General features: G+C 33.9%; 1 protein-coding gene across 3 annotated transcripts in view; it reads right to left on the bottom strand.

The window, feature by feature from the left end:
- Positions 1-1,805: 1,805 nt before the first annotated feature.
- Positions 1,806-24,783, bottom strand: part of LOC140443582 (uncharacterized) — a 31,114-nt gene continuing 8,136 nt past the window's right edge. For 2 of the 3 annotated variants that reach the window (XM_072534924.1, XM_072534922.1), the window contains one exon: positions 1,806-3,638. In XM_072534924.1, coding sequence (XP_072391025.1) covers positions 2,686-3,638 — 953 coding nt within the window. In that variant the 3' untranslated portion in view covers positions 1,806-2,685. Of the gene's footprint in view, positions 3,639-3,668; positions 9,867-24,783 lie in introns of those variants that run through there. The other variant, XM_072534923.1, reaches the window with a different exon arrangement.

Genomic DNA, 24,783 nt, shown 5'->3' with positions numbered 1-24,783 from the left:
CTTGAATTAGCTAGTGATTTGACCGCGGAAGCCTTTTTGGCCGCTTTACGTTTTGTCGCTCGAAGAGGTCGAGTATCGTAAGTATTTTGTGATAATGGCACTAATTTTCATATTGCTTATCGATAGCATAGTAGCTTTATGGAGAGTGCTCTCGATAAGGAAAATATTAAATTTTCATTTGCTCCTCCTGCTGCTCCACATTTTGGCGGTATTTATGAACGCGGAATTCGTTCTGTAAATGAACATATTGTTCGTATAGTCGGGGCACAAATTTTGACCTACGAAGAATTTTATACCGTTTTAACCTTAATTGAATCCGTCTTAAACTCCCGCCCTCTCACCCCATTAACCAATGATGTTGAAGATCTCAATGCTTTGACCCCAGGACATTTCCTGACTCTTGAACCCTTGACCTCTTTGCCTGTGCCTGATTTTTCGGAGGTATCCTTTAATCGTTTGTCCAGATGGCAGTTGTTACAACACATCCATAGAGTTTTTTAGGCTCGATGGCGAAAAGAATATCTGCACACCTTGGAACAAAAGTCCAAATGGTTAGATTCTGCCTTTGTACCTAAAATCGGTGCCTTAGGTGTTTTAAAGGAGGATAATTTGGCTCCATGTAAGTGGCCTCTCGCGCGTCTTGTTGAATTACATGAGGGTAAAGACGGTGTAGTTCGAGTGGCTACCGTGCGTACGATCACCGGAACCTTAAAACGGCCTCTTGTCCGAATCTGTCCCTTGCCGATAGACGAAGATTAGATAGTCAATATTTTTTACTAATTTTGTTTTGTTCGGCTTTTATCAATATAACCGCGACGAAACCACCATTTTAATTTTAATTTTTTTTATTTTAGTTTAAGTTTTGAATATTTTTTTAACATTTATATAGGAATTATTTGTATTAATTATTGTTTCTTGTTGTTTAAGTAATGATAGTATTTAGAATTGTTTTGTTTTTAAAGACCTTATGGCCTTTAAAGGGAGTAGAATGTTCAAATTCAAATATGGTTGTGTGAACTAATCAATACATTTGTCCTCACTGTATTCCTATATTCCATAGTACCGCTGAGGTTCGGGAATACATCTTGCTAAAGACACAAGAGCGTAAGTCGTTGAGAAGAAAAGACGCAACCCGCTAGTGATCGACGCATTCATATTGAATTCGTTTTGTTCGTTGTTTCGTAAAGTAGTGCAAATCATGGTAATTAGCGGTAAGTTCTTCACCTAGTTTTACCTCAACCTTTAAATTGTTTTTTGATTGTTTATTGCAACCATTTAAATTTTGATAATTATTTGCACCTCTGAGTTAAAGTTCATTTATCTTGCCAGAGCTATCGAAGGAATAGTTCTGGTTAATTTAATTACTATTAATTCGTAATAGTACATTATTTGTTGAATCCCCACACCCACTTTCAAATTTGTTTCTGCGCGGTAACTTTTTAATTTCACGGGATATCTGTTTGACTGTACTTGACTAGACTGTATCGTTTCACAGCGAGAAGCAGATGATTGATGGATAGGCAATATGTTCTTGTCTACATCCCTTGTGCAATTATAACACACACAACAGCACTGAAATATTTCATCTTATTACGAGAACTACATAAATAACATTATAATAGTTGAAATGCCACTACACACTACATAATATTTGTAAACTTTTACATTGTTTCTACCTCTATATACGCCGCCACTAAGTATTCTGATTTTTATGAAATATTACACAATACTTATAAAACATGCCAGATATATTTATAAGTGAAAAATATGCATATAAAAGTTCTTAAAAAAAAACAATGTTTTTATGAAGTTTATTTATCAGTATTGTCAGTCTATAATTACTTTTTAACATACAATTGACCAATATTTTCTAAATTACAAAAAAATCTCCTCAGATTGTAAGCAAGTGAGCAATTTCACGTTTAACAAATTGTTTAATAATTGTTGATTTCCAGTGTGAAGTATGAGAAACCTTTTCAAACTACATAATTTTATAGTATGAGACGAAATTAACCCATTCTGCAATGTGTATTCATAAATTAGTTTTCAAATGACATCTTTTTGTAAACTGCTTACAACAAAGTTCACACTTTTAAGGCTTTTCTTCAGTGTGTACTCTCAAATGTATTTTCAAATGAACTTTCTGAAAAAGCTCCTTACAACAAATTTCAACATTTGTACGGCTTTTCTCTAGTGTGCACTCTCAAATGTGATTTCAAATTACTATTTTGACTAAACAGTTTAAAACAAATTTTGCACTTGTAAGATTTTTCTTCACTGTGTACTTTTAAATGTGCTTTCAAATTACTTGTTGACTAAACTGTTTAAAACAAATTTCACACTTGTAAGGCTATTCTCCATATATATGTGAATATGAACTTTCATATGCTCATCCAAAGGACTTTTATGAGTCAACTCCTTAAAACAAATTTCACACCCATAAGGCTTTTCTCCAGTATGTACTTTTAAATGTCTTTTCAAATTATTTGTTTGACTAAACTGTTTAAAACAAATTTCTCATTTGTAACGTTTTTCTCCAGTGTGTAATATCAAATGTGTTTTCAAATAAACGTTCTTAGAAAAGCACTTAAGACAAATTTCACAGTCGTAAGGCGTTTCTCCAGTGTGAACTTTCGTATGTTCATCCAAAGAACTTTTATGTCTAAATTGGTAAAAACAAATTTCTCACTTGTAAGGTTTTTCTTTAGTGTGCACTTTAAAATGTGTTTTCAAATTACTTCTTTGACTAAACTGTTTAAAACAAATTTCACATTTGTACGGCTTTTCTCTAGTATGCACTCTCAAATGTAATTTCAAATTACTATTTTGACTAAACAGTTTAAAACAAATTTTGCACTTGTAGGGCGTTTCTCCAGTGTGAACTTTCATATGTTCATTCAAAGAAATTTTTTGTCTGAACTGCTTAAAACAAATTTCACACTTGTAAGGCGTTTCTCCAGTGTGAACTTTCGTATGTTCATCCAAAGAACTTTTATGTCTGAATTGCTTAAAACAAATTTCACACTTATAAGGTTTTTCTTCACTGTGCACTTTAAAATGTGTTTTCAAATTACTTCTTTGACTAAACTGTTTAAAACAAATTTCACATTTGTACGGCTTTTCTCTAGCGTGTACTCTCAAATGTGATTTAAAATTACTATTTTGACTAAACAGTTTAAAACAAATTTCACACTTGTAAGGTTTTTCTTCACTGTGTACGTTCAAATGTGTTTTCAAATGACTTTTTTGACTAAACTGTTTAAAACAAATTTCACACTTATAAGGCTTTTCTCCAGTGTGAACTTTCATATGCTCATCCAAACGACTTTTATGAGTAAACTTCTTAAAGCAAATTTCACACCCATAAGGCTTTTCTCCAGTATGTACTTTTAAATGTCTTTTCAAATTACCTGTTTGACTAAACTGTTTAAAACAAATTTCACACTTGTAAGGCTTTTCTCCAGAGTACGTTTTTATATGTTGTTCTAAAAAACCTGCCTGGTTAAATTGCTTAAAACAAATTTTACATTTACAAATAGAATTCTTTAATGGTGTTTCTTTAGTGTTCGCGCTTATTTCTTGTTCTGTAATGCATGCAAGTTCAGTTTTCGTAATTTTCATGTTGTTCTGAGGAAAACCTAAAATAAAAATAAAAACTATAAAAAAATTTTATGTAGAAACTAGGGAATAAAACAAAGATTAATAAAATTTAGTGAGAATGAATATAATAATAATTAAAACTGAAACATACTAAAATGCCAGGTACTGACATTCTAGGGAAGATACTATAATTGTTTTAATAGAAACCAACCAATAATTGGTATCAGCAATATAAGTGATATCAAGAATTTATGCTAATTGAAAGTGTTAAAGCATACTGCCATAGTCACTATATTGCTAATATATTAGAAAAATGATTGTGTCTGTCACAGCTAAAAGAATTAAAGAAAGATTGGAATCAACCAATAACCAACGAACGGTTTCAAAAATGGCTTGTTGGGTTAAAACAGCTTCCAGAAATAGAGAAGGTTTCAATTCCAAGATATTTTCTTAATAAACTTGAAAACAGGAAGGATACCAATACGCAAATGCACATATTTGTAGATGCCAGCGAACACGCAAGCGCTTGTGTGGCATATCTAAGAATAATGAAAAAAGATGCCAAAGAGTGTACTTTGATTGGAGCGAAAACACATGTAGCACCATTAAAACCACAAACTATTCTATTCCTAGATTGGAACTTAATGGTGCGATAATGTGTTCAAGGTTTGCTAAAAACCTTTGTCAATATATTTCTATAATTGTGCACAACGTTATTTATTGGACAGATTCTTCAACAGTTTTAAACTGCTTAAGAAATGAAGGCCCAAGAAAATTACCAAAATATGTAGCTTACAGGGTGGCCCAAATTCAACAAATCTCAATGGTATAATTGGAGATATGTACCTACTAAGAATAACATAGCCGACGAAGCTACTAAATGGACAAAACGTCCCAATTTTAAAAACACGAGGTGTTGGTTTAAAGGTCCTGATTTTCCGTATCAATTAGAAAACAGTTGGCCTCCAGTCACCACCCTTAAAAAGGAAAAAGCTGATGAAATCTTAACCACTCATGAAGTAAAATTTAATAGTCCATTTTTAATGGATTTTAAAAGATTCAGTCAATTTAATAGAATTTTAAGAGCAACTGCATATATGTTTCGATTTTTAAGAATTGTTTATGCAAAATTGATGAAATCTGAAGAGCCTAAAGAAATATTAACTTCGGAAGAACTTTTAGATGATAGGAATATTTTAATAAAGCAAACTCAATGTGAATATTTCAAAAATGAAATAAAACAATTCAAAACTAATAATTCTGGTAGTTTACAGAAAACAGTTAATAAATCAAGCAGTGTATTTAAATTATCGCCATATCTGGATGAAGATGGTTTACTTCGTATAAGAGGAAGATTAGATGAAGCTATATATGTTATTTCAGAAAAAAAAAGGCCAATAATTTTTCCGGGAGAAAATCGCTTAACTTTACTAGTTGTTGAAGACTATCACAAAAGATATCACCATAGAAATCATGAAATTGTAGAAAATGAGATAAGACAAAAATTTTATATATCAAAACTTAGTTAACAACTGGTCAATAAGATTAGGACCAATTGTCAAAATTGCAAGGTCAAATTTGCTAAGCCAAAACCACCAGAAATGTCACCTCTACCGCCATGTAGACTTGCAACATTTACTGCTCCGTTTACACACACTGGTATGGATTATTTTGGTCCAATAAATGTAACTGTTGGTAGACGGACGGAGAAAAGATGGGTTCTTTATTTACGTGTCTCACGACTAGAGCAGTCCATCTCGAAATAGCTTACAAACTAGATGTGGACAGTTTTATACTATGCTTGACAAATTTTATTAACAGAAGAGGACGACCAAGGCATATTTATTGTGATCTAGGTACGAATTTCATTGCAGCTGAACGAGTATTGAGAGAAGAGCTGCAAAAGGTTGACAGTAAATTAATAGCCAATTCACTGATTAGCCCAGGGCTAAAATTTCACTTCAACGCACCCCTTTCCCCAATTATGGGTGGGGCCTGGGAGCGCCTAGTGAAAGCGGTTAAGATTTCGTTATAGTTGTCTCATAGCTGCAGAAAATATAGTAAATTCAAGACCACTTCGTTATCTTCCAATAGAATCTGAATCTCTAACCCCAAATCATTTTTTTAATTGGATCTTCAAACGGAGATAAACCAATTGGATTTTTAAACGAAGATGTCAAAGTATTTAAATTTAACCATTTATACAGAGAGCAATTTGCAAATAAATGTCGGCGATGCTTTATTTCTAAATAAATACCTGAACTACTACTTAAGGCAAAATGGCATAAACAAGTTGTACCAATTAAACAGGGCGATATTGTAATTATATGTGATAAAGATTTACCAAGATGCAAATGGTAAGGTAATTGAAGTTAAAAAAACCACCTGATGGGCAAGTGCGACGAGCAATAGTTCAAACAAAACATGAAATATATGAACGTCGTGTTATAAAATTAGCAATAATACCAATAAATGGAGACCAAAAAGATGATGAAAGTCAGTTTCTCTTTCGGATAGAACTGTACCGGTTGGGAGTGTTACCAATATTTATTTAAACACCCTGTATTTTAGTTAATTTTTTTAGTTTTATCATGTTACCCAAAATTTTCCATTGCTACTGTTCTAAAGACTGTGAGATATAATATTAAAACTTAAAAAAAAATGTCACCGATTAGGGAAAAAATTTAAATAATTTAGAAGACAGCAAGAGAACAGTAAGTAATGGGAATTAATTAGTTTTTTTATATTTGTTAATTTTATATATTGTAGGAATTTGAGTTGTTTTTTAATAAAAACTGTTTACTATAAATCCGTCAATTGCTGGCTGTACAATTCCCAACAATAATGTTCCTAAACCACAAATAGTAGTAGAAGAAAGACCAAATCCCACAAAAGAAGAAATTGAATAAATAAACGATATGAAAAATCAAAAGAGCCCCGGAGAGAGTGGCATTGTGGTAGAGAACTTAAAATATGGACGAGAGGCTTTACGAAACCAACTTCGTGAGTTAATAGTTATAATACTTATCGGTACACAAATGCGCAAACTATAGAGTTTGCAGTAATGCTACTGATGATGATGAACTTTCCTATGATCCTTTAAAGAATACTTCTGAGCGAACTGCTTAAAACAAATTTCGCATTTGTAAGGCTTTTCTCCAGTGTGCACTCTCAAATCATTTTTCAAATCGTATCTTCCAGTAAACTGCTTAAAACAAATTTAGCACCTATAAAGATTTTCTCCAGTGTGCATTTTTCTATATCGTTTCAAAGAATGGTTAAATTGCTTAAAAAAAAATTACATTTAAAAATACATTTTTTAACGTTGTTTCTTCAGTATTTGCACTTATTTGTTGTTCTGTAATGCATGCAAATTCAGCTTTTACGATTTCCATTCCGTTCTGAGAAAAACTTATAAAAATTATAAAAAAAAATTATGTAGAAACTAGGGGGTTACAAAGAGTAATAAAATTTAGTAAGAATGAATATAATAATAAATAAAATTGAAACGTACTAAAGCGCCAGGCATCAACTGACATTTTGGAGAAAGATATTTGATTTTTTGAAGAAAAACGTTCAAATGTATTAGCAATATAGTGATCAAGAATTCACGCTGATTGAAAGAGGAAAAGGAAAGAATTGCCATAGTACTAATATTGCTAATGTAAAAGAAAAATTTGAGAAACTGAACAGTCTCTCTCACAGTTTATAGTTCATATTACAATTATTATAAGATCTTTTAAAAAAAAATTACCGAACAATTTAACTAGATAAATAAAGCAATTGCAGCTACTCGGATCTTTCCATATATGTTTTCATACAGTATTAAAAAGGGGGAGAAAATGGTCATTTCTTAATCCAAACAGAAGCCTTGGGCCATTTAATTAAGAAGTTGGAAGATGTTAAATTACTTTCATGTAAGAAGTATTTTCGAACAGAATCCTGTCATTTTGGTAAAAAGTTTTATCAGCTGATACAAGCAATGCTGAAAACTCTATTTCTAATGATGATGATTGAACAACTTTTAACAGAAACGCGATTTTTATTTTAAACTAAAAATAAATACACAATTTTCTATAATTATCCAATATTTGAGTTTATTAATTGAAATTTACATATGAATTGTATTAAATACTTTGTTACCCCCAAAACGTCTAATTACTTTTTTTTTTAATAAAAATGTATGATTTCCGCGTTTCACCATTTCATTAATTTAAGACATTTTGGAAATGGGCTCTTCAATTATTTTCTGATGTAAATGTCTAGTTCTACCACCTAGTTAAGACCCAGTGTTTCTCCAGTGGCACCTTATAAAGAAAACTAGAGAAATAACATTTGAAGTAATTAAAACGTCACCGATCCAAAAAAATACAACGCCTAGGCACACTACACAATATTCGTAATTTTTTACATTGTATACGCGGTCATCAAGTATCCTGATTATCTACTTAAAAAAGCTCCTCTAGATAGTAAAAATGATCCTTTGTGGATAACCAAAAATTTGAATTTTGTTGCATTAAAGTTTATCAAGCGTGCAATTTCATATGTTTGGAAAATTGTTTAAAACAAATTTCACACTTTTAAGATCGATATCGAGTGTACACTATTAGATACCGTTTCAAACTACTTAATTCCATAGTATTAGACAAACTTAACTTTTTCTGTAGTGTGTATTCTCAAATGAGATTTCAAATGATATGCTTTGGAAAATTGTTTAAAGCAAATTTTACACTTGTAACTTTTATCCAGTGTGCACCCTTAAATTCTTTCCAAAACGTATCTTCGAGCAAACTGCTTAAAACAAATTTGACACTTGTAAGGACTTTCTCCAGTATGCACTCTCACATGTATTTTTAAAGAACTTGCTGTAGTTAACTGATTAAAACAAATTTCACACTTGTAAGGTTTTTCGTCAGTGTGCACTCTTAAATGTATTTTCAAATCACTTGCTTGAATATATTGCTTAAAACAAATTTCACAATTATAAGGTTTTTCCACAATGTGCGGTCTCAAATGTTTTTTCAAATAGGTTACTGTCGCAAACTGCTTAAAACAAATTTCACATTTATAAGCTTTTTCTTCAATATGAATTTTGATGTGTTCAGTTAAATGACCTTTTCGAGCAAACTGCTTAAAACAAATTTCGCACCTGTACGGCTTTTCTCCAGTGTGCAATCCCATATGTCGTTTCAAATGAGTTGCACTAGTATACTGGGTAAAACAAATTTCACACTTATAAGGTTTTTCTCCAGTGTGGTTTTTCCTGTGATAATTTAAAGAATACTTCTTAGCGAACTGCTTAAAACAAATTTCGCATTTGTAAGGCTTTTATCTCGTGTGCACTGTCAAATGACTTTTGAAGTCGTATTCTCCAGTAAACTGTTTAAAACAAATTTCACATTTGTATGGCTTTTCTACAGTGTGCAATCTCATATGTTGTTTCATATTACCTAGTCGAGAAAACTGCTTAAAACAAATTTCGCACTTGTAAGGTTTTTCTCCAGTGTGCAATCTCATATGGCTTTTCAAATGAGTTGGTCTAGTAAACTTGGTAAAACAAATGTCACACTTGTAAGGATTTTCTCCAGTGTGCAGACTCACATGCCCTTTTAAATCGTATCTTCGAGTAAACTGCTTAAAACAAATTTCGCACTTGTAAGGTTTTTCTCCAGTATGCACACTCAAATGCGTTTTCAAATTATATTTGGAAGTAAACCGCAGAAAACAAATTTCGCACTTGTAAGGTTTTTCTCCAGTGTGCAATCTTATATGGCTTTTCAAATGAGTTGGTGTAGTAAACTTATTAAAACAAATGTCGCATTTGTAAGGTTTTTCTCCAGTATGCACACTCAAATGTGTTTTCAAATTATATTCGGAAGTAAACTGCTTAAAACAAATTTCACACTTGTAAGGCTTTTCTCCAGTGTGCAATCTCATATGTCGTTTCAAATGAGTTGCTCTAGTATACTTTGTAAAACAAATTTCACACTTGTAAGGCTTTTCTCCAGTGTGCACTCTCAAATGATTTTTCAACTCATATCTTCTAGTAAACTGTTTAAAACAAATTTCGCACTTATAAAGCTTTTCTCCAGTGTGCATTTTTGTATGTCGTTTCAAAGAACCTGCATGATTAAATTGCTTAAAACAAATTTTACATTTATAAATAGAATTTTTTAACGTTGTTTCTTTAGTATTTGCACTTATTTGTTGTTTTGTAATGCATGCAACTTCAGTTTTTATTATTTCCATTCCCTTCTGAGAAAAACCTAAAATAAAAATAAAAACTATAAGAAAAAATGTATGTAGAAACTATAGAGTAAAACAAAGAGTAATACAATTTAGTAAGAATGAATATAATAATAAATAGAACTGAAACGTACTAAACGACAGGTACCTACTGACATTCAAGAAAACAATATGTTTTTTTTTAAACGATCCAATGACTAGCTTTAGCAATATAGTGATATCAAGAATTTACCATAATATACGAGACAAATATTGATAGTTGAACAGTCAGTTCAGTTTTACTGTTCATATTACAATTATCTTTAAAAGATCTTTTACCAAAGATGTAATTCTAGTATATGACAAATGAGTTAATACTCACGATCTTAAATAGTTTTTATTTAATAAAGTTAGTGAATTTTGGGCTACAGGTTTCAAGGCTTACAATATTTGCCACTAAATAAAAACTACTTAAGATTGTGAGTATTGACTCATTTCCCATATATTAGTATTATGGACTCACATTGGCAACATTTTCATCAGTTAAACATGTATTTTTTGTGATAAACTCAGCAATTTAAGGGTTGACAATTGTCATTTTTGCTATATTTTTGAAAATAAATCATTTTTAAGTGTTTAAATGATAAAACTAAAGTTTAAAGTTATACATGCCATTTCTTAACCTGTTTTGTAGCAATAATAATGATTTCTTGCACTAATAAAGAAAAATTTATAACGACTTTACTAATGTCTAATTTAATAAGTTTGTAATATTTAATTTATACAGTTATTTTATTTTACACTTAATTTAATTTACTAACACTAAAAAGAAACTAGAACGCAACTACTTAATTTAATATGACTTGCACGATATAACATTTATTTTAAGACTAACTCAAAAATCTAAATCGTCTATATACACTGTGTCCGTAAAGTATGGAACAATTCTTTTTTAGCTAAACAAAGCATTTTAAAAAATAATCCTGAAACACGTCGATTTTTGATTTTAATTTACCGTATTTTAAAATAATATTATAATACACAGGGTGAATTACTTTCGAGTAATGACGTCACCGTCATTTTTTTAAATGAAACACCCCCATTTTGTCTCAATTTTCGGATTACTCTAGCTGAGCTGATTCCAACAATGTATCACATGTTGATTCAAATTGGTACAGGGTGGACAAAAATACAATAGTTTTGTGTGTGTTCATAAAGTAACGCGTTAGTTAAATTAACAATATTATCAAAAATACTTATTGTCTAGCGGACAGAATATGATGAAATACATGACTTTATAAATGTTCGAACTGCAGCCCTTGCTGTATTTGACAGTAACCCAAACGTTGTACAAATTCGTGTTGAACCTTGTTTATTGTGTCTTGAGAAATATTTATTGCTGTCCGAATTCTCTGTTGTAATTCTTGAATATTTGCTGGTTTCGTTTAATACACAACATTCTTCAGATGGCCCCACATAAAATAATCCAAAGGATTGAAACCTGGTGACCTCGCTGGCCATTCAATAGGTCAGTAGTAAGATTGAAAAGAAATTTCGAGAAACGGGTACGGTTGAAAATGCATGGAAATCAGGTTGTCCCTCTGCAAATGCTGATACAGCATTAGATGTTTTACTTAGTTTTAAAGAAGATGCGCACACTTCTGTGCGTAAAGTTAGTAGCGATATCGGTGTTAGCAAAACAACGGTACACAAACTATTAAAGCTTGAAAAATGGCATCCTTATAAAATCAAACTTGTGCAGGAATTAAACGAAGATGATCCCGATAGAAAAATGCAAGTTTGCAAAGCAATGATGGATAACTGCCACCGAGACCCTCTCTTGGTGCAAAACATTATTTTTTCTGATGAGGCCACTTTCACGTTAAATGGCGAGGTTAACCGTGAGAATTGTAGATACTGGGCAAAAGAAAACCCCCTCTGGATGCGTGAGCATCATACACAACACTCGCAAAAGGTAAATGTATGGGCTGCAATTGTAAGAAATCGAATCATCGGACCCTACTTTTTCGAAGGTAATTTAAACGGGGCAACGTACCTTGAGTTTTTAAGGGGGTATCTCGTACCTACTTTACGTAATTTGTTTCCCAGCAGACGTAATCCTGGAGGTTTTGATGGAAGCTTATGGTTTCAACAGGATGGTTGCTGGTCCACATCATGCTGTAGATGTTAGAAGGTACCTAGATGAAATTTTTCCAAACAGGTGGATTGGTAGACGTGGACCTATTGAATGGACAGCGAGGTCACTAGATTTCAATCCTTTGGATTATTTTATGTGCGGCCATCTGAAGAATGTTGTGTATCAAACGAACCCAGCAAATATTCAAGAATTACAACAGAGAATTCGGACAGCAATAAACAATATTTCTCAAGACGCAATAAACAAGGTTCAACAAGAATTTGTACAACGTTTGGGTTACTGTCAAATACAGCAAGGGCTGCAGTTCGAACATTTATAAAGTCATGTATTTCATCATATTCTGTCCGCTAGACAATAAGTATTTTTGATAATATTGTTAATTTAACTAACACGTTACTTTATGAACACACACAAAACTATTGTATTTTTGTTCACCCTGTACCAATTTGAATCAACATTTGATATATTTTTGGAATCAGGTCAGCTAGAGTAATCCAAAAATTGAGACAAAATGGGGGTGTTCCATTAAAAAAAAAATGACGGTGACGTCATTACTCGAAAGTAATTCAGCCTGTATATTAAAATATTATTTTAAAATGCGGTAAATTAAAATCAAAAATCGACGTGTTTTGGGATTATTTCTTAAAATGCTCTGTTTAGCTAAAAAAGATTTTGTCCCATACTTTACGGACACAATGTATATTAATGCAGTTAAAATATTTTTCACCTAAGAAGACCGCTTTGCAATTCAATGCTGGTAACTTTATTACTAGCGGACCAGATAAGCGGCGATATATTTTACACTACCTTTATGAATAACATTTTACTGCTCTGTTGTTTCAATTAGCACTGCTCAACAAGTTATCGTTTATTGGTTTTAATATTTTATTGCAATAGTACGAGAGCGGAAGATTTATTTAAACAGTGAATTTATTACATGTTAATTTGTTTTAATTTCTTCTGACGTACCTATCGTATAATGTAGGTTTACCCAATAATCAAAGTTATGCATTTACAACATATTGGAAAAAAGGGGAGTAAATACCATGTGTCACAATAATTGTAATCTCAGGAAAAAAGACAGTTCAGATTTTATACACACTTAAAAAATTTGTTAGTAATGTATTTCTTAAATCCACACAATCATTGAAAAATAATTCATGCTGTTCAAAATATCTTTCTGTTAACGAGACTGTCATCGACAAAGTAGATCAAATTCAAACGTCATATTTCTTTTCTGTTTATCGTTAAAAATTAATTGATGGTCGTGGGTTGTACTTATGTTATTTGATAATTTAACAAAATACATAATCAGCAAAAACCTTATTTAAAACATGGAAAACATTTGGAAGAAAATAAAATACAGTCGAAACGTATGAGTGTTATCTCCAGAAGAACGGCGTTTAGTTCTAAAAGTCGAAAGTTATTTCAATTTGGAAAAAAATAATATATAAGAATTAATAACATGAGTGAGGATGAAATAAATAAAGTAAGCAAGAGAAATCGTCAACGTCCAAAAACTTTAGATTTGCACCAGTCAATTAAACATGCAATTAAAAATATTATATATAATATTGTTGTGAATTTATTAAAAGGTTCAATATTTATAACACTTACGGATTTAATTTATTTCTTTATTTATATTAACTTATCTGACAATAATTTATATATATCCGTACGTAACAAATTCGCGAGCGCGGATTCAGAATTAACTGTCCTTCCATATAAAAATGTTTTATTTTTATACATAAATCGCCGTTATCTCGAAAAGTCCAAATCATTCTTGAGTAGACGGCGAAACGGTAAGGGCAAACTGGATTTCCCTCGCATCGGTTCGACCTTTTTCTGAAAGGTCGTTCAGGTAAATAGATGCCTCTCGTAAACTCTACAACATATTAGAATAAAAACATGTTACAGGTTAAAACTATGACTCATATTTTTACGTAACATTGCCCCCCTCTCAAAAGATGGTTCCTCCTGGAACCTTGTCGGGGCTAGAACTGGAACGGTATGCTGGTATCGGCAACTGGACCCTCTTTTACAACTTCCAGTTGTATAAAAATGACAAGGGACGGTTTTCTCTCCGCACCAGTAACTATGCGGATTGCAACAGACTAACACCTGGACTTCGGTGTCTTTAAAGATCTCCTCCACCATATTTCGGATAACCCTCCAATCTAATTGGCGGCACTCCAACTTTGACATGGCTAACTTTTGCACGTCGGACTCTAGTACGTGCTCTCTCAATTGAAGTAGGGCTTCCCATACATCTCGGTAGGTAGGTTGGTCACGGGCAGTGTCTTTTGTTACCAGGTAGAAAAGGTAACGTGATGCATCTTGGAGTTTCAAGGTTTTACCGGGAGCTGGCACTTGGCATTGAAGTTCTGCAACTCGACCAAACTTCCTTCGAAAGACGGATGCCAACCCTGGTGCGTCTTTGATACTGGCCGGGATGGTAAGGGCCAGCGAGTAGTCATCGGGGAGCGCGAGTAGATCTTGCTTTTCTTCAGTGGTAACACCATGTCTCGCTTTACCGGTACCTCCATAGGCACCCATGAATTCCTCAAACGTGAGGTCAGACACATCGTGGATTTGGTTTACTTCCACTTCTTCATCTACGTTGTGGTCACCTTCGAAAGACGCCAACCGGTTATGGTGTACTATCATCGGCTTTCCCCTCGGAATCTTGCTTATTCGGTAGATGACATCGTTGATCTTCTCCATAATGAGGTATGGACCTTCCCAAAACTGCTGCAATTTGGGAGAACAACCTTTTCGCTTCTTGGGATTATACAGCCATACTTTGTCGTTCTTCTTAAAGCAACCCTTTTCGGCTTGTGTATCGTACCGTTTCTTCATTCTGTCGCTAGCGATCTGAAGGTGGGAACGGACCAACTCATGTACATCGTCCATTCTTCTTCGTAATTCGATCACATAATCTTCACCTGCTACATCTTCTCCAGGTTTACATCCAAACTCGAGATCACAAGGTAGTCGCATTTCGCGTCCGAATAGGACTTTGGCTGGTGTCTGGCCTGTTGATTCGTTAACAGCAGATCTGTAGGCCATTGTGAAGAACGGAAGGTATTGGTCCCAGTCTCGCTGATGATCGGACACCATCTTTGTCAAATACTTGCCAACTGTCCTATTCATTCGTTCTACCATACCATCCGATTGCGGATGATACGCGGTAGTTCTTGTTTTCTTCATGCCTAGTCTATCACATATTCCTTGGAATAGATCGCTTTCGAAGTTCCTGCCTTGGTCACTATGGATCTCCAAAGGCACTCCAAATCGGCTGATATATTCTTGGATCAACTTATCTGCAACGGTGGCGGCCTTCTGGTCTGGAAGTGCGTAAATCTCGACCCACTTAGTAAAGTAATCCATTACTACCAGCATGTACTTGCCTCCATTTTCACTTTCTGGAAATGGCCCAGCGATGTCCAAAGCTATTCTTTCAAACGGGCTTCCAACATTATATTGTCTCATAGGAGCTCTCCTTTTTCGGTGAGGCCCGTTACTCGTAGCACAAATAGTACATTTCTTACACCAGTCTTTTACGTCGTCGGAACTGTTCATCCAATAAAACCGTTCCCGAATTCGCTGAAGGGTTTTCCTTACACCAAAATGCCCTCCCGATGGACTGTCGTGTAACTGACGAAGTACTTCGGCTATTCTGCTCTTTGGGATCACCAACTGTCTTCTCTTCTCTGAACCGTCATCATTTTCCAGGACTCGTTTAAGCAAGCCATCTTCGATGATAAATGAGTCCCACTGGGCCCAATACGTCTTAAATACTGAGCATAGGTTTGATATTTCCTGCCAAGGTGGTCGACGGTTTTCCTCTTTCCATTTTCGGATTTTTTGTATAACTGGATCTCTCTCTTGTTCTTCCCTGATCTTAGTAGGCGTCCAGTCGTTGTTGACAATCGTCGTTCTTAGCACTGCTGCTTCCTTGGATTCCGTTTTGTTGCAGTGGGAACACTCTGCTGGGCATGGCCTTCTGGAAAGAGAATCAGCGTTTCTGTGGCTAGCTCCGGCCCGGTGCTCAATCTTAAAATCGTATTCTTGGAGTCGTTCGATCCACCTGGCTATCTGACCCTCTGGATTCTTAAACTGCATCAACCACTTAAGGGCGGCATGGTCGGTTCGGATTAGAAACTTTCTGCCATAGAGGTATTGATAGAAGTGCTCTACTGATTTCACTACTGCCAGAAGTTCTCTTCTCGTGACGCAATAATTCCGCTCAGGTTTTGAAAGAACTTTACTAAAATATCCGAGGACTCGTTCCTGTCCTCCTTGAATCTGAGACAGCACTCCTCCAATTCCCACATTACTTGCATCTGTATCTAAGATGAACTCTCCTTCTGGCAGTGGATACCCTAAAATTGGTGCTGTTATTAAATGCTTTTTCAAGGTCTCAAAGGCATTTTGGCAGTCTGTATCCCAGCGGTAATCTCTTGCTTCCTCCGTAAGTCGCGTTAATGGCTTAGCGATATCTGCAAACTTCTTAATAAACCTCCGGTAGTAAGTACATAGTCCAAGAAAACTTCTCACTTGATGTTTGTCAGTTGGTTTTGGCCATTCCTTAATGGAATCGATTTTTCCCTTATCCACGGCCACTCCTTCTTTACTGACTATATGACCCAGATAATTGACTTTACCTTGAAATAGCTGGCACTTCTTGGGGTTTAGCATCAATTGGGCAGCTTTAAGTCGATTAAAAACGTTTTCTAAATTCCTCAAATGATCTTCGAATGTCTCCCCCAAGACGATTATGTCATCTAAATAAACCAGGCATGTTTTCCAAGATAACCCTCTCAACACATTTTCCATAAGCCTCTCAAATGTCGCAGGAGCATAACAGAGTCCAAATGGCATAACGTTGAATTGCCACAATCCAGATCCTGTGGTGAAGGCTGTCTTTTCTTTATCGACTGGGTCCATTTCTACCTGCCAGTATCCAGACTTCAAATCCAAAGTAGAAAACAATTTACTTCCAGCCAATGTGTCCAATGTGTCATCGATCCGAGGCAGAGGATAACTATCCTTCTTGGTAACGTTGTTCAGCAAACGGTAATCCACACAGAACCTCGTCGTTCCGTCTTTCTTCTTAACCAGGACCACCGGAGAGACCCATGGGCTCGTAGAAGGTTCTATCACCCCGTCTTTCTTCATTTCCTGAACAATCGTTTCAGCTTCCTCTCTTTTCGCCTGTGGTAATCGTCGAGCTGTTTGACGAATTGGCTTAGCATTACCAGTATCAATTTTATGCTTAACAACGGTAGTTCTTCCCGTCTTTCCTCCTTTCGGTACGAAAATATCACGATACTGCCGAAGAAATTCCCTTAATTTCCTTTTCTCCATCTGATTTAGAGACTGTCCTGCAACTGCAACCATTTGGTCGAATTTGTCGTTGGAATTATCAGATGTTGTCGCCTGACGGATTATGGATGTCACAGGTACACAAGTTCCTACTTTTGTCTCTTTCTTTATGGTCACTGGGTAGTCGTTGACATTGATAAGTCTCACAGGAATTTCTTTAGCCGAAGTCACCAATTCCTTTCCAATTATGATTCCACGGCCAACCTCATCGTCGTGGTTCCAAGGCTCCATCATAACAGGTCTCCCTTCGTCTACAATTCCCTGTAGTCGCGCTACTATGATCGTTTCGCTTCTCGCAGGCACGACTGTATCTTCTGTAATGGCTGCTTGCACAGTGTTGTCATTATGTGGATGGAGAAATACCTCCTCGTTGCCAACTTTGATTACCTTATTATTAAAATCCAATTGGAATCCATGCATATTCATTACGTCCATTCCTAATATAACATCCTCTTCGATGTCAGCAACTATAACAGTATGGACAAACTTTTCTGCCCCAATTCCCAATTGTACCTGGATTTCTCCATGAATGTTGGCATTTTCACCTGTAGCGGTCCGAAGTCGTAACCTCGTTGGTAACAGTTTCTTTCGGCTGTTTATAACTGTTGGGCGTATAATGGTTCTGGTCGCTCCGGTATCCACCAACAACGTATGTCTTTTACCATTTATTTCTCCATCTACATATACACTATCTTCACGACATTTCAAAGAAGCTATTAGTATAAGAGGGTCTTTGGAAAAGTTCCGGGTCGAAGCTGCTCCCCTAAAGCCGACTCGTTCTGGTTTTCCTGATGGTGAGTTTCTTGATTTTATGGTCTTCGTTTTCTTGCATGTAATACTTTTCATCATATTAACGAGCTGGTCAAGTTTATCTTCATCTCCTTCCTCTTTTACAGTCCTAACTTTACTGTACCCGCCAGAGGCCTGCGTAGCTGACTCGTATTCGAGAGCGGCGGATAAGACATCAACCAGCGTCTTGTGACGAGCTAATCGTAGTGTTCTCTGCATTTCATGATCACGAAGACCATCAATAAACGTTTGAACGGCCAATTTTTCCATCATGTCTTCGGGAGCTGTTGGATAAGCATATCGTACTAATCTGGCAATATCTACCTCATATTCTTGAAGAGCCTCATCTTTCTTCTGTCTACGATTTTTAAGCTGCGACTGATATACATGCTCCAAATGTTCGTGGCCATATCGCATATTTAACCTCTTCTTCAGTTGTTCGAAATCATCGGTCTCCTCTACGGCTATGGTCTAAAGCACATCTAAGGCATCTCCTCGAAGAGCGATAGTCAGGTTCACAGCCTTTTCTTTTTCAGACCATCCATTTGCTCTTGCGGCTGATTCGAACTGTTTCATGTAGTTGTTCCATGATGATTTTCCGTCGAAAGTTGGGACTTTAACATGAATAGAACCTCCACTTCCTTCAAATTTCGGCCGTGTCTCCAACTTAAATTTCGTCTGGTCTTCTTTTATCTCCACTGTAATTGGATTGTTTCCTCTCTCTGCTGTCCCTGTTTCCTCCATCTTCTTTTCCATCTCTTTCCATATCTTTTCTTCGAAGGCTAACATATCGGCAGCAACTTGGTTTTTTAATGAAGATATTCTATCGTCCAGGGCAGACATCTCAGAAGTGACTTTAGAGATTTCCGAAGAGATGTTAGCAGAGACTTTGCTTTCCAGCGAAGAAATCTCGTTAGAAACTTTGTCTTCCAACGAAGCGATGTCGCCGGAAACTTTGGCTACATCACCAGAAACTTTGGCTACATCACCAGAAACTTTGGCTACATCAGAAGAAACTTTCGAAATATCGTCAGAAACTTTGTTCTCTAATGATGCGATGTCACCAGAAATTTTCGAAATCGACGAGAGGACAGCATCATGTTTGTCTTCAAATATATAAGTCTCTGGATCTAGTCCTTCTTCTAGCAAAGCGTTCTTTAGTCGTTGGACTAACTCAGCCTTTTTTCCGGTAGAAGCTAATTCTCTGTCTTCAAGATGTCTTCTTAAATTAGTCACTGTCAGCTCATAAATCGTAGCCATTTTCACAATTTATTTTATATTCACTTGTATTATTATTATAAGTCTAATTTATGTTTGATCCCACTTCTGACACCATTTGTTGTGAATTTATTAAAAGGTTCAATATTTATAACACTTACGGATTTAATTTATTTCTTTATTTATATTAACTTATCTGACAATAATTTATATATATCCGTACGTAACAAATTCGCGAGCGCGGATTCAGAATTAACTGTCCTTCCATATAAAAATGTTTTATTTTTATACATAAATCGCCGTTATCTCGAAAAGTCCAAATCATTCTTGAGTAGACGGCGAAACGGTAAGGGCAAACTGGATTTCCCTCGCATCGGTTCGACCTTTTTCTGAAAGGTCGTTCAGGTAAATAGATGCCTCTCGTAAACTCTACAACATATTAGAATAAAAACATGTTACAGGTTAAAACTATGACTCATATTTTTACGTAACAATATGTATATAAAGCCAAAGAACATGTAACAGTTAGTGCTGTGTTGCAAAAAATAAAAGACAAGGAGCTGTGTGATATTAGCTTAACAAGTTTGTGGAGAGTGTTGAAACATTTAGGTTTTGGATATAAAAAGACAAATAATAGACAAGTAAGGTAAACCTACCAGTTATTGACACATTTAGAGGGAAAACTTCATTAAAATATTTCTATTCTTCATTTATCATACTTGCTGAAATCAAAATTTGTTCAGGGAGTATTTTGCAATGTTGTTAATGAAATGGAACGTTTAAATAATAAAAAAAACGGGTGTGGCAGTCCAGTGGGACTGCCGGTGGAAGTTACAGAAGTTACACTTTTATACACGCATTCGCCGTTACAAATTTATTTGGGAGTCAATCTGCACAATCATTACATATGTAATGCTATAGGTAAGACATAGCAGAAAGAGAAACAGAATTAATAACAACTTACTAACAATTAATAAACAACTTTTGACCTGTAATAGGAGTATAGTAAATGAAGGATTGAATCAATATTTTGATGAAAATGTATATTTTTATTTTCATATATGTATGAAAGGAGTTGAATGCAAAAATTTTTTTACACATACTCTGCAGTCAAATTCATTGTATATTTTGTTCGGTCTCCCGCGTGACAGGCGGGGATACTGACTACTATAGTACCGAGGACATGACACAAACTTATTTCAAAATTGACAGTTCTGGATCATACAGTGATTTATTGAGATTATTATTTTAAAATACAAAAGACTAATATAATTATGAACATTTAATAAATAATACAAAACATATCACATAAATAATAAAATTAATAAATATTTTATTATATATATATATATATATATATATATATATATAATATTATATGTATATATATATATATATATATATATATATATATATATATATATATATATAATATTATATGTATATATATATATATATATATATATATATATATATATATCTTTATATAATATATATATTAATATATATATATATATATATATATATATATATATATATATATCTGAAATTTGAAAGACAATCTTTAAATTTGTGTAATTTGTCTTTATCAATTCTTCCTTGGAGTGCCGTTATAAATATTGCTGTGTTGCTCCTAATATTTCTCACAACAACCTGGTGCTGTGAAATTTTGTCAAATTTGAAATTTTCAACAGTAAAAGGGCACACGCCGGTAGCTTTAAACGCATTCGTGATGGTTTGCTGAGAAATAGATTTTAATGCGTTCTTCAATAATGGTGCAAAATGTTGTTTTTGTAACTTATTTCCAGAATTATCAAACCTCCACTTTTGTACTTCATTTTTCCAGGTCTTTTCAGCGGCTTGAATACACCTACATCCATTTGTTGTAGTAAATGCGTAGAATTTGGATACAGGGCGATCAATTCTATTCCATTTTTAGTACAAAAAGTTGACAGATGCAAAGTCATATGGGACACATGGCCATCGACAAAGAACAAAACGGGCCATTCAATTTTCTCTTTATGAAGCCAAGGCACAAGAATGTTGGATATGTACTCATAGAAAGTGTGTCCACCCATCCACCCGGTTTCTGAAGTACCAATTGCCCATGGAACACTTGATGATATATAACTCGGAATTCTTATGTAATTAAATAAAACCATTGGAGGAGCAAACTGACCAGCAGTATTAGCGATTATCAGTACAGTTAGATTTCCCTTCCCATCTCCTCCTGCACTGTAAACATTTTTTTTCACCCTTTTTTGCTAAAACTTTATCTCCCTTTGACTGAAGGAAAAATGCTGTTTCACCAGCATTAAAAAGTCTGTGTGGTTGATCAGCAACATACAGTATATTCTTGTCCAGTTACCAGTTTCGAAGCTATAATTCCGTGACACCTTCTCTAGCTGGTGTTAAAGTTTGGCTAATCCTTTCTGAAATTTCAGAATGTCTAACCTTTCTGAAGTTCAGAAGAGGTTAATCTTTGTATGTGGGTATATTTTATTTTATAAAAACCCTTAAAAGGGCAACATTAAAAACACGAACGTTTTCGGAACAACTGTTCCATCATCAGGTTAAAATACCTAAAATAAGTATAAACCATTTAATTACAGCAAACGTGGTTTAAAATTTTGACTAAGGTTAAAAAAAGCAAAATGGTTATACTTACAGGTTACCATGCCTGAGCCACCAAAATATTTGGGTAAAAACCCTTTAAAATGTAATGTGTTACCAAAGATTGTACATGATGTTGATAATATTATATGATGTTTAATATTTTAATTAAATTTTACTTCAGGTAACATACACCCATGCTTAAGTGAGTTCCAGTGTCCAGAGAGTAAACCTCTTCAAACGGACTTCAGCTGGTAACTGATTGATAAGATACCCATGAACGGTGTCAAAAACAAAATGTCAATGTACCATGAAACCCAAATATTTGGTTTTTACCCAAATATTTTGGTGGCTCAGGCATGGTAACCTGTAAGTATAACCATTTTGCTTTTTTTAACCTTAGTCAAAATTTTAAACCACGTTTGCTGTAATTAAATGGTTTATACTTATTTTAGGTATTTTAACCTGATGATGTAACAGTTGTTCCGAAAACGTTCGTATTTTTAATGTTGCCCTTTTAAGGGTTTTTATAAAATAAAATATACCCACATACAAAGATTAACCTCTTTTTGTTATACGTGGTATACAGCCAGCTGCAGGAATTATTTTCCTTGTGGATTTATAAGATGTTTAATAAGATATTTTATCGTACAGGTCAGAAGTGACCTTAAAGAGATGTTAGCGGAAACTTTGATTTCCAGAAACGGAATTTCGTTAAAAATTTGCTTTCCAGAGAAACAAATGTCCGTCAAAACTTTGAAGATATCATCCGAAACTTTGTTTTTCTAAGATGTTATATCACCAGAAACTTTGGCCACATCGGAAAAAACTTTTAAAATATAAGAAATTTTATTTTCTGTCGATGTGATCGATGGAATCACAGCAGAACATATCTTCAAATACATAAGTTTCTGGATCAAAGCCTCAAGGTATCCTTTAGTCGTTGTATAAGTTCAGCCTTTTCTCCGACATGTTCACACAATTTATGTCAATATTCCACTTCTTAACACCAATTTGTAACGATTTTACTAATGTCAAATTTATTGAGTTTTTATTATTTAATTTATACAGTTATTTTATTTTACACTTAGTTTAATTTACAAACAACTAACACTAAAAAAACTAGAACGCAACTACTTAATTTATTATGACTTGCACGATACAATATTTATTTTAAGACGAACTAAAAAGTCTAAATCGTCTATATTTATATATTAATAACCCGTTAGCTGAAGTTTCCTCGAATGTACTATAGTAATATTCACACTGGGAGTCCAGTACGGCTAAGATAGGGCAATGCTTTTCTTATGGAAAATAAACGCCCAGGGTTGTCGGCCTTCGCCAGGTTTTGATTGCTCACTTCTGACTTGCTCACTTTTGACTGCTCACTTTTGAGCGTCGCACAAGACCGGCTTGGATAAAATTCATCTCTCGGCAGGGCGAGTATAATATTTTATATTATGTATACAGTAGAATAAAAGAGTATTGTAAAAGTTATAATAATTGAACACTCCACGAAATAAATAAATAGCTTGGAAAGTACTAATTTTTTTTTCGAATGTTTTGTACTTGAAGTAGCGATTTTTTTATACAAGTTTCGAAGTAGATTTACGAAACTATACAAAAATTGTGAAAATATTATGTAGTGATGTCAAAAAAATAATCGTATTGTTTATAAGTAATATCATTAAACGAATTTGAATAATTCCTGAAAATATATACCTAAGCATTTTGATGAATTATTGACTACGAAAAATATGAATTTTGCGTATAAAACGTCAGCATGATATATAATATAAAAGTAAATAAAATGCGCAGATTAAAGTCATAATAAATAATTCTCGATTTATGCAAAATTAAATATTATTCGAAGAGTAACATTTCTTTTGAAAAAGTTCCGCTGCAAATTACTAGATATCATTAACATAATCAGCCAAGTATGGCTATCAAATTGTTTGTCTTAATTAGGATATAAAAACCTCCAAGCATCTAATTTGTAATTACGGATGGGCATAATCAGCGTTGCCAAAACTCTCATTCACATGTTGCTATTAGATTGTCGATATATGATTCATTCTAATCATAGCCGTATTCTGCACCGTGTAGTTGTAGTTAATTAATTTCACTAATAAAAGGATATGTATAAATGAATACAAAATAATGCATTATAAATACTTGTTTCTTTAATTGACAGATATAGGTATGTAATTATTATAAGTCTAATAAAAATAGTTACATTTAATTATTGTTTACCATTACTTATTTATTAACGCTTTAGATAAGATGTAACTAAAAAAAACAAGTGCAGCTTTAATTTTATTTTAATGTTAGTAATAACAACAATTACATACACAAAAATTTTCCTTGAATACAGGGTGAATCACCACTAACGGAACGGACGATTACAGCGAAAGAATAAAAAAAATGTTTAAAATTTTAAATTATTACTTTGTAAGTTGATAAATGCTACATTTTAAAATTATTTTGAAATATACAGGGTGTCCCAATAAATGTTATATTATATGAAATTTTTCGCACTATTACCTAATTTTCATTTTTGCCGGACTATTATTTACAGACTTTTCGGTTATGGCACTTTGTGTCCGTCGATTTGCACACTATCACATAATTTATTCTGCATAATAACATTATCCTCATCTTCTCTATCATCGCTATTACTTTCATTACTGTCACTGTCAACCGTCACATTTATTACCACAGGATCAATATCGTCCATCAACCCGTCAATAACCCAAAATTTTTGCTATTCCTTAATAGCAAGTTTACAATAG

Source organism: Diabrotica undecimpunctata, chromosome 6 (assembly GCF_040954645.1).
Source record: "Diabrotica undecimpunctata isolate CICGRU chromosome 6, icDiaUnde3, whole genome shotgun sequence".
Classification (NCBI taxonomy): Eukaryota; Metazoa; Arthropoda; class Insecta; order Coleoptera; family Chrysomelidae; genus Diabrotica; species Diabrotica undecimpunctata.
Note: the sequence above shows the minus strand (reverse complement) of the source record. Positions and strands in the feature narration are given on the sequence as shown.